The sequence below is a fragment of the Limulus polyphemus genome, unplaced genomic scaffold (genome assembly GCF_000517525.1).
Source record: "Limulus polyphemus unplaced genomic scaffold, Limulus_polyphemus-2.1.2 Scaffold3749, whole genome shotgun sequence".
NCBI classification, from domain to species: domain Eukaryota; kingdom Metazoa; phylum Arthropoda; class Merostomata; order Xiphosura; family Limulidae; genus Limulus; species Limulus polyphemus.
In genome coordinates, this window is record NW_013669359.1 from 79,700 (window position 1) to 91,073 (window position 11,374).

The following is an 11,374-nucleotide window of genomic DNA, read 5'->3' on the forward strand; positions in this document are numbered from 1 at the left end:
AAAACAAAACTCAAATTAACTGTAGATTTTTATATCTAAAAAGAAGAAGCAGTTTTAAACTCACTACTTAACTGAACGTACAAGTAAGCACTAACCTCTCATTGTTTAATTTGTTAAATGGGGAAAAAAAAAAAAAAAAAAAAACAGACAACAAAGTTCTAGACATACACCAAACCACAAAAATTAATAATTTTTTTTATAATTTATCATTTTAGAGTTTAAAGTTATATATGACCTCCCTGACCTCGTACGGATCATAAGAAGAATCTGGATAACGGCCTTTCTGGATCTGTTGGATCAGCTCTAGATCATTATCAGTGAGTATGACATCTTGTCCTGTCGTATTATCTCTTACTGTTCTCCTAGTATAAAGATACCAATGAAGGCATTAAAAACACAAACATTTTAGATATTTGTACAAAAGAAGAAACAACATACGATAGGTTTACTTGATAAATGATTACTTGACTTGCTTAAAGTGAGAAACAAAAACTTGAACAAAACAGAACTGCTCAAACAGTTGGTAACAACAGAAGGGCACAAACAATTTTCCAGAACCATCATTTGTCTATTTTATTGTAATTGTGAAATATTACAAGCTTAAACCGCACCAATATAATAAAATATGACCTTATAGGGTTCATTGTGAATGAAGGGTGTGGGGTGTCATGATCTGTCAATGAAGGGTGTCGTGATCTGTCAACACAGATTAGTCACCTCTGTTCTGTAGATGATGTTCTTCACAAACCCCAGAGGTAAACGTTTAGAGGAGTAATATCCGACAGACATACAGACCATGGGATAGGCTCGTCACGACTCCTTCTTTTAACACACTCCCCGACTCTTAACACTGTCGGCACCAATTCTTGATAGTATTCTTAACTTGTGGATATTTTCCGTATATTTAGCGCTAGAATAGGCAATTTTATCACTGTTAGCCAAAAGATGAAGTCTTCCCTGTTGCCACGATCGTTGATAACATATTTGTTGACTCTATTCTTCACAACAAAACGACTATTAAAAAATTTATTGGTACTAAAAAACAAAACATATTGACAGATATGGGAGGAGTTTTTAACACCACTCAAAGCACAGGCTCTCCTTCCTCCTCAGTCCAGCCCTGATGACTTTTCAACAAAGTGAAGTTAGGTATTTTGCTTTACAGTATTAGGCCTAACACTGTTGTTCCATTTTGCTGTCTTCCCAGACATTAATGTTAAAAAGGCCTACTACTACTACTACTTCACTATCTAGAGTATCTGCTCGACACTATAGCAACAAGACAAACAATGATTCTTATAAATAGTATCGCCATGTTACCTCAACAGTTTATCAGTTTTTAAAATCTGACCTATCATATAACATAATTTTTTAAAACTTCTTCCAAGTTTAGTTTTTTCTTTATACTGTGTATGTGTAACAATAATCTTAATGTTTAAACATTCCTGAACTAAATTTCAAAGTTCGATTCTAATCACTAAATTAAAAAAAATCATATTCCTTTTTTCAAATATTTACCTTCAAACTATTTACTCACAGAAACTTTAATACTTTTTTCTTAATTACTGAAGTTCAATAATTAACATACCAGTAATTTGGATCATCCATTTTTTTCAAGAATTGATCCAGTTCATCAGAGTTCATGGGTTTTAAGATCTTTTTCCCTTCCAAGTCATAACCTATATGAGGATATTCATCATACCACCTCAATGGAATATTTCCTACAGTGTTTCGTAAATCCTGGAAAGACAAAATAAAATATAATTTCTACTCGCTTGCAAGTTTCATTACGTATTTTACCACCCCCTAAAGTTATAAAAATATTACAAAAAACATATTTAAATGCAGCTTTCAAGATTTGCAAATGCATTGGTACACATTACTACATTTGAAATTTGTGCTACTAGACTAATATAAGAAGAACATGGCATGGTGCTCGACTCGCAATCTGAGGGTTGGGACGAGTTTGATTTCCTGTCGCCGAATGTGCTTGTCCTATATGACTGCTGTCTGGACCAGCCAACCATGTGTAAAAATTCTTGGTTTATAAAATTACTGGTCAATCCCAAATTAGTTGAAATTAAGGTTGTTACACAGAACAACAACAGTATGAGGAGTCAAACTTTGTGCCCTATATTTCAAGACATTAGTTTATCTTCATGACAATGCAGTTACTTACTGGCTGAGCTGTCAACTTGCAATGTTTGTTTTAAATATATATATTCTCCTCTGGAGGCATAAACATGCATACGTTTATCAGTGCAGATGCACAAACACGTTGATTATAAGAAACCTGAATTGCTCAAACAAGCAGGTAGATCAGTGCAAGTCACTACATGCAATGTATGTATGGAAGAATGGTATTCAACACCACGAATATTGGACTCATTATTGCTGTTCATGGCTGACAACAAAATAACACACTGAAAACTCAAATTGAACTTTAAACTTGTATCCGTTTTAATTAAAAGAATTTTTAAATAAAAGGTATTTTTCTGGAAGCATTGTTTAATAAATTTTAATACTTTATTATGTCATATTTTGGTATCACTCTTATAGGGAGTTAAATCCCCCTACATGAACTAAGAAAGAATCCTAATTTTGAGTACCGTTAAATTTTGAAACAAACCTCTTCATCAGAAGAATCCACGGCATATTCTTCAACTTGTTCCACTTTCTTCTCTTCAGAATTTTTCTTTAAAAAGTATTCTCCATTTCTTTGGTCTTCATGGTGATCTTTCAAGTTCTCATTTTCTGAATCTTTGTCATTATTTGAATCTGCAGATTCCTGATAAAAAATACAAGCTATGAAACATACAGATTCCTGATAAAAAATACAAGCTACGAAACATACAGATTCCTGAAAAAAAATACAAGCTATGAAACATACAGATTCCTGATAAAAAATACAAGCTACGAAACATACAGATTCCTGATACAAAATACAAGCTATGAAACATACTTGCAGACAGGAAGTCACAATGTATCCCCCCCCCTAAAAAAAAGAATTAAAGATATTCCCTAACATGCAAATATACAAGGTTCTCTCTTCAGGTGGTAAACAGGCCTGCTGATGGGGGGCATAAAGGACCTTTAGGCTATATCTTCATTTAATCATAAAAACCATAGTTTTTGGCTTTTTTTTTGCATACAGATGCCTAATACATTAACAATGATTGAAATAATAATTTGAGTAATAATTAATATACATTTGTTACTTTACAGATATTTGTTGTTGCTTTATTAATGTTTTTATGCTTATAATGTGAGCTAAAAATGGCTGCTGCTATGAATTTGTTTGGTTTATGAGCTTGTTGGTGTCCTAATTTAGGATCTTCTTTTAATAAGTTCTTTAAAAGGTTAAAAAAAAAGGGAGGGGAGAATGTTTACCCCGGAGCCCATACTGGCTCTCAACGTCCTGGTGGTAAATAGGAATTTCCAGTAAAGTCAAGAAAAAGTAATTTTAGTATATACTTAAAGCTATTCAATACTTAGCCTTATATTTCCACTTAAAAGAATTCTGTTAGAATTACCAAATGAAATGCCTTATGAAAACACCAAATGAACCTAAGCCTAAATAACTGACATTTGCTTCCAATGTCATCAGTGAATCTTTCTGCTATCTGTTATCTAAAATATACAAATAAATAATAAAAACAGTCATCATAATACTGAGCACGTGCTTCAACCTACAAGTACTAATATATTTTCAGACAGACATTACATGCACTGAAAGACAAAAAAAAAAAAAGATGGTTGACGTTTTCCACTAATAACTTTTGCCGTAAAATTATTTACTGTTTATAGTAGAGACAGTTACAAGTTTTTTTGCATCTACTTAACATATCAACAATAAATAACCGACACCAATAGTTAACAAATCTCTGACATTAGAAGTTTATTTTAATCATAATGTTGTGTTAAAGCCAAATTTACATTTACATTGTATTATGACAACACACAAATGCACGGATTAAGCTATTGCTCGACAGTTCCCCAACATTTAAAAAGTGTTTCTACTTTGTGAGAACAAAATACAACAAATTCCCCAAATTACGAATAATTTCTTGTTCGGAGTCCAGGTATTGGCTCCGTAGAGTGTTGTGTTACTGTTTACGTGTGTGTGTGTGTGCAAAATTACAGTTTTAAGAAAGAAATATAAAATTCTGAAAACTGAACAATGTTTCTTAGACTTATTTTGTTTTACATAATATCCACAATTTCATAGAGTTCACTGACTATAGTTCGGCTTCCAATTATCAGACGAGATAACTCAAGTAACTCAGTTTAAACCCCAATAGAAATATTTAAACATAATAAAAGTGTTTTTTAAACATTAAACCACGATTCCTTTATCAAATAATACACAAATATAATTCACCAGTCTGATGACAATGTTTTAATACTTAAAAACTTCTTTAAACCGATAGATATCAACATTAATCGATTTTAAATACATACACGTCTAATTTTTACCATAGCATTGCTCTAGTTATATACAAGTTTCTGTTCTACTTTATAGGAGGATATGCACATATATTTGTGATACCTTAATGAACAGCATTACAAAAAAATGGCTTATTTGATACCATGAAATTAAACAATGGTGGACAATATGTTTATAAAGTCTCACTCCCTAGTTAGTCTAAGGGCTTTATAACTTTAAAACTGGTTTCCAATACAGGCAGTGTCACATCACAGTTTGTGTAACAACAAGCAAATATTTAAGGATTACCTTCAGCCTTGTTCACAATAACTTTCTGATAATAAAAAAAAATTATTCCACCCATTGATTTGAAAATAAGAAATGTATGTATATGAAGTCAGTAAGTTCTTGTAATCACCGGCAAAAAAAATAATAAATAGAATCAGCCAATCACCTGTTCATTAGAACTGCTGGCATCATCTGAAGTGTTGGCATCTTCTTCCTCTTCAAGATCAGAATACACACTAGACTCGGAATCACTGGCTGCCTCTGGGGTTTTTTCCATGTTGATATTAACTACGAGTTCATTACCTATCAAAAACTCACCTGTAAAATCAGTCCTAGTTACGAATCTGAACACCATTCAATGTAAGTATATTTTCCGAACAATGTATATAGCATGGAAAACATGGACTTAACTTTTTAACCACAACTAGGTTTAATGTGTTCTTACTAATTACTGAAATGATTTTTGTTCTTTATAAAAACGAATGTTATTATTATGTAAATCTTACGGTAAGGCTTGGTTTAATGTCTTTACTGTACTATAAGTTGTGATATAATAATATTAATATGCAATAAAGTAAATCAATAAATACTGAACACTTTTTAAACAGTAACTATCAATTCCACATTTTACAATACACACTTAAAACTTCAATGGATCTTGAATTTTTCGCTTATATTTCATAACTATATAGCTGGAAAATAGTCAAACTTGAAGGTGCAACAATGAAAAAGGCTAGGTTTATTACTTTGGTGGCTACCGAGTAGTGGCCAAGTGTAGCCTGTAGGTCCGTTTACCTGTACAAATTCAAAATTCACAGTCTCTTACAATTATATATAACTTTGAAATCAAATTACATTTATGGTTTACATTACACTAGAAATACTGAATGACAAATGGCAAGCAATGGCCGACGGTTCGACTGCAGCTTACTAATACTGTGAAAGTTTATTACTTACTTCAAAATTCAATTTATAGTAGTACTAAGAAGTTTACACTGACGAGTAAGGGCTTGTAAGTCGTAATATTTTTACTCTAAAGTCAGGAGTCTTACAATTAGCTTCATCTTAAAGTAAAGTGAAATAAATCAGTAACTAGTTTTCTAGAATTCGAAACTTATTTTGAAAGCTATTAATTATCAAATTAAAATTTAAATATTGTTCAAATTCCACACGTGGTCATTCTGAGGACTTGAGATTTGGGATTATACAACCAGAGGGCGCTTGAATTGTAAATATACTGGTATATAAAAATATTATAATTGTAAGTTTCAGAAATTTTATATTTTTATAGTGTGATTAAGTTTCATTGTTTTGTTTGAATTCATTTATCAGGGTTATTTGTTGTTTTTTAGGAGAGCAAAGCCACATTAGGCTATTTGCTGTGTCCACCGCAGAGAATCGAATCCTAGATTTTAGTGTTGTAAGTACGTAATTTACCGCTGACCCACTGAGGGACTTTTACGTTTATTAATAAATACAGTTAATACGTGTAGTGTTAACACATTACCCCAAATATTAACATCATAAATAAGATAAACTTTCTTTTGTCATCTTAATTTTGAGTCCCCCGTTGGGCCAACGGTAAGTCTTCGGATTTACAATGCTAAACTCAGGGGCTCGATTCCTGTCGGTGGACACAGCAGATAGCCCGATGTGACTTTGCTCTAAGAAAACACACACACACACACTTATTATATTTGAAATACCCTTTATAACATCTCAGTAAGACATCACATTTACTATTTCTCTCATACTATTCAAAGTATTTTGCGCATACAAAAAAAATGTTATATATATATATATACAACCTGTCCCTAAAGTGCTGATGGTTACTGTAAACCCAAGGAATGCGTGACCTAAACAAAAAAGTTAAAATCGAATAATTTAACTTAGCCCTCTTTGTGTGATTTAGTGACCCATTTTCTGCATACATTCATCAACCTCCGCAGAGGGCGTTTCGTATATCTCTCCATAGCTGTGTATACAAAAGGTTGTGCACTTCCGTACATGGTTATATTTAAGAAAGAAAAGGCGTAGCAGTAAGTGTGGAGGAGTGGATTACATGATTATATCATTCCGTTTGACTACAGATTTAGACCCATTTTGTGCTGGTTTAATTACATTATAAAGTGATTGGTAATACTAAGTGCTTACGCAACGTGACATAAAGTTAATGTTTCTCTAGTAACATTAATCGTGTTTAGTGACACTGACAGACCGTAACGTATTAACAATATATATATCATTTATATATTTATGTAGTACTAGTAAATAACATTTACATCGTAAGATATAATAAAATAATTTAATCGTAAAACTAAAAGCTAAGAAAGAATTAACTTTAATTAAAATTTAAAAGATGCACACCATAGCTCTTAGGACTAACAGTAACACTACTAACAGTGACAGCGTTAGTGAAACTTCTACTAATTCAGACTGTACAGCAAGTACTACTTGTAGCAACAGCAATAGCGTTCCTGCGTTTCTGACCAAACTGTGGAATCTTGTGGAAGATCCTAAATATGACGATTTAATATGTTGGAGTCAAGTGAGTGCAGTTATGTTACTAATAACAGTACCAAATTCTACGTAATAATTTTCATTGGTTATGTAATCAACTTCATAGCTGTTAATATTAATTTATTATTATTGACGCATATGAACAAAAGTTTTAAAAGATGCAGTTTGAACTAAAGATGTCAAGATGATCTGTAACCCTCATATTAGTTTTGATTAAACATTTAAATAAAAAACATCTTTTAGAATTTTACTGGAGAATCCTTGTATTGAGTAATGTATGATATATATAGTTTTAGACTCCAGTTAAAAGCAATCTTTAAACACATCATATTGTTACAATGCTGGATGTCACTTCTATTGTACCCCGTCACATTTTTTTCCTATTAGTATTTACTTATCTTCACTTTTTTTATTTGCATATCTTATGTTATTGAAGGCTGCAATTTTTTTTAATTTAGAAGTTTGTATTGGTTTTGGCTAGAGGGAGCTTATAACGTCATGAGATGAGTTCATGGCATAATAGAAGTTTAGGAATATCATTTTGTCAAGACTATATTAGACTTTTATCACTGTTGATTTATACGATACAGACAAATGGAAAGAAACTAAAGGAAACATTCAGTAGTTGTAATAGCTTCGGTTCGGAAAGCAGGGAATTTTCCTAATATCTGTCGATAATCTTATATTTCCTAAACCCATTCTATTATTTATCATCCTTTCCATGACTTCTTGAAGAATAGAGGTGACTGAAACCAGTTAATATGATAGTGGAAAAAAAAAAGATTCCATTGGCCAATGAGGAAGTATTTACAGCTGTTTTCATTGATGTTGAGAAAACTTATAAAGTCATGAGACCAAGGTTGACATTTAAAATGAATAGGTTGTTTTTAAAGGAATGATTTTTTTTTTTAGTAATCAAACGATTCATGAAAAGGTTCAGTTGAAGTAATCGGGATATTTTTTGAAGTTCAAAATGGTACTTTTCATGGAAGTGTAATCAGTCCAACTTATTCCAGTATGCTCTTATCTCCTTTCACATAAACCTGTCTCGATCTTCTTTCTGACCCCTAAACATTGTCAGAAACTTTTAATACTCAGTGCACCAGTCTATACCCAAAATTCGTGCCACTTTTGAATGTGTATATAGCATGTCTATCACATGTACCACCTACTATATCCATTCTTAGCTTACAAAGCAAGGTTTAGTCTTAACATAGACACTAAGGTTTTGAAGTTGTGTTGTGATATTAATATGTCAGTGGTGTGAATAAAAACAAGATCTGAGAAGAATCAAATTATTTGGCTAATTTAGAAATACAAAAGTAGAATCATTCAATTAAACATATAGTGACCATTAATATCTTTTCAGGGCGGAACAAGTTTTATTATTCGAAATCAAGACCAGTTTGCCAGGAAGCTGCTTCCAAAATATTACAAACACAAAAATTTGGCCAGTTTTATTCGTCAGTTGAACATGTGTAAGTACAGAGGGGGTAGAAAAGGAAATAGAAAAAAAACAGATTTATCAAATTCATAAAAAAAAAAGTATATAAATGCATTTAAGAAAAAAATGTCACGTTAAAACATACTTTTGCAAAATTAGATGTCATACTTGTTTCTTATCTCAAAACTTGTTGTGTTATAAAATAATTACTTAATAACAGAATTCTGTTTTCTCTCTCTAGATGAAATATGATTATGTAGTTTGTTTTGTTAGTGTATTTGAAATCAAATGTCTCAGAAACAACCTTCCTATTCCAAGCTTTAATAAAACCAGTAGTATAATGACTTTTTTTATATAATATTTGTGATAGTTGTTCAATATGGCTTCCATTGGCAATATCTTCAAACCTGTTTATACATTTCATGAATACACAAAGTTAGGTCTCCCGGTGGGGCAGCAGTAAGTTTACAGACTTACAACATGAAAATCTGGAGTTCGATTCCCTGCGGTGGACACAGCAGATAGCTGAATGTGGCTTTGCTTTTAAAAAAACAAGAGGGAATCCTCAATAGCCATGCCACTTGAAGTGATTTTAGGCAAGATTAGAGTAAATTAATCTATGAGACCTTTTTTCCTTTTTATTAGCTATATTTTTGTGTTCCAGCAATACCAAACATGGGTTGCGCATATACCTGACTCGATGTTATTATTCATCAGGATCTCTACCAGCCTAGCCTCAAACTGATACTTTTAAACAGAATTAGGGTAAATTAACCTATGAGACCTTGGGCATGATCAAAAAGGGTTTGACCTCCTGAGTCCAAAACTGTAATTAAATCTCAAATTGGTCAAGAAATGATGGAGCTATGAGCTAAAAGTTTGTACTTGAAAAACTCGGAGCCATTCTGTGAGCCGCTATGCTGTGGCTAACAAACAAACAAACAAATACAAAATTAGTTATTAACAGGGCTATGTCATTTTTCTTGTTTGTAATATTTTATATAACTGCATTAATTAATGAGTCATAATTAGTTATTAATTAATAAAAATGTCCACATTTAATTGATTTTGATATTTTCGTAGATCCCATAGTCAAATTGGTATGTATATAAAGTTTAAGATATTTACACATCGTTAAATAGTTTTATTAAAGTTCAAAATTGGTAAGTTGTTTGGGAACACCCTGTAAATATAGCAGCTTTCTCGCTCATTCTTATGTAAAATCGTATGGTGAGGACCCCCAACATTACGTTTAATCAAACACCTAACCAGTCAACCAATTTGACATTATGTTATTTTTTTGTTCATTCACAGAACTCAGTACTTATAATAACCTTTTTGTTATTGTTGATTTGTTTGCCAATTTTTCACAAATGTATGATCTTGCGAGTGTGTTTACCTATATACTATGTGTATGAAATCATACATTCTGCCTTATTGCTTACACCTCTATCTACTTGTATGTTCCATTGAGTAAGGGTAATGACCTGTTTCTCTGCAACATCAAGAAGATTCAGGTATGGTGTTTTACAGCAGTGTCAAACCACTTATTTTTTTTTCTTCTTACTTTTATGCATACTCTTACATACCTAACCGATTTTACCACTGATGATGAATACAACAACCGACATCATCAGGAAGACCTGCTCGGGACTTTCCCGAAGACTACGGCAGATTAGCAGCCAAAACATACTGGAGGATAAAACCTAATTAGTGTTAACTTTAAAATAATGATGATGATGATAAAAACGTTACTAAATAGACTTCTGTAGGCTACTGACGATGACAGCGGCTAATAGTCAGTCATCGTAACCTTACCATAACTACTTCAACTAATAAAATCCAACCATATAATGGTAATGGAGATATAGATTTGTAGCTTTGTATTTCATTTAATTACCCACTTTTTTCGTTATTATTTCTCTAGACCACATAGGATGAACTAGAGCTGATGTAATTTCACTGAATGGTTTGATTCCAAAATTTGACAATTCCCTCTTCATAACTCAAAATTTTAAACTAGAAGCCAATCTTTTTTTTTTTGTTTGTTTTTGGAGAAAAAAAAGGCAAAAATTAACATCCAGCAGTATATATAATATTCAATCACAATTGAGTTTATATATTTTTGTCTGTTAACATTCTCCTACACTATGTGCCTGTGCTATTATGTAGGGATGATACAAGTGTCATCCATCCCTACTATCTTGTTTACATTGTTTTTGAAGGATTGATATTAGCCATCACTACATTTACTTCGTTTTTTGTTTTTTTTTTTGAAAAGTTTTTTTATTTACTTGTAAATAATAGAGTATATATATTTTTTCTTCAACAGATGGCTTCAGAAAAACCAGCAACTTAGAACACAGCGGCCTCAAGAACGAATCTGATGAGGTTGAGTTTTATCACCAGTATTTTCTTAGAGGACAAGGGGTCTTTCTTGAATGCATAAAGAGAAAAGTAAGATATTGTTTACTAAATATGTGAGTCAGGCTAGCTGCAAGGATGTCAAAGACTGCAGTCGTAAGAGTCCCATGCTCAGTATTACACTTCCCACAATCGACATGTTTATTAATCCTCGTATTACCAATTTGTTTTATACCATCTTTATTTCATGTTAAACACTCCCACTAATAATAATAATAATAATAATAATAATAAAAAAAAAAAAAAAAAAAAAAAAAAAAAAAAAAAAAAAA

General features: G+C 31.9%; 3 protein-coding genes across 3 annotated transcripts in view; 2 read left to right on the forward strand and 1 right to left on the reverse strand.

The window, feature by feature from the left end:
- The window catches only part of LOC106469970 (HAUS augmin-like complex subunit 4), a 53,483-nt gene extending 53,197 nt beyond the window's left edge, over positions 1-286 (forward strand). The window contains exon 12 of the transcript XR_002612952.1: positions 216-286. The gene's annotated coding sequence lies outside the window, so the exon portion shown is untranslated. The remainder of the gene's footprint in view (positions 1-215) is intronic.
- The window catches only part of LOC106469971 (ribosome biogenesis protein bop1-like), an 18,325-nt gene extending 12,398 nt beyond the window's left edge, over positions 1-5,927 (reverse strand). The window contains exons 1-5 of the mRNA XM_022398530.1: positions 5,672-5,927; positions 4,881-5,032; positions 2,630-2,788; positions 1,589-1,740; positions 224-362 (exon numbers count right to left, since the gene is read on the reverse strand). Of these exons, the coding sequence (XP_022254238.1) occupies positions 224-362; positions 1,589-1,740; positions 2,630-2,788; positions 4,881-4,991 (561 nt within the window). The 5' untranslated portion in view covers positions 4,992-5,032; positions 5,672-5,927. The remainder of the gene's footprint in view (positions 1-223; positions 363-1,588; positions 1,741-2,629; positions 2,789-4,880; positions 5,033-5,671) is intronic.
- A 758-nt stretch (positions 5,928-6,685) lies between these two features.
- LOC106469972 (heat shock factor protein-like) lies at positions 6,686-11,162 on the forward strand. Its single transcript, XM_022398531.1, has 3 exons — positions 6,686-7,262; positions 8,604-8,712; positions 11,011-11,162. Exons 1-3 carry the CDS (start codon positions 7,074-7,076, stop codon positions 11,160-11,162), a joined length of 450 nt encoding a protein of 149 aa, XP_022254239.1. The 5' UTR covers positions 6,686-7,073.
- The last annotated feature ends 212 nt before the right edge of the window (positions 11,163-11,374 follow it).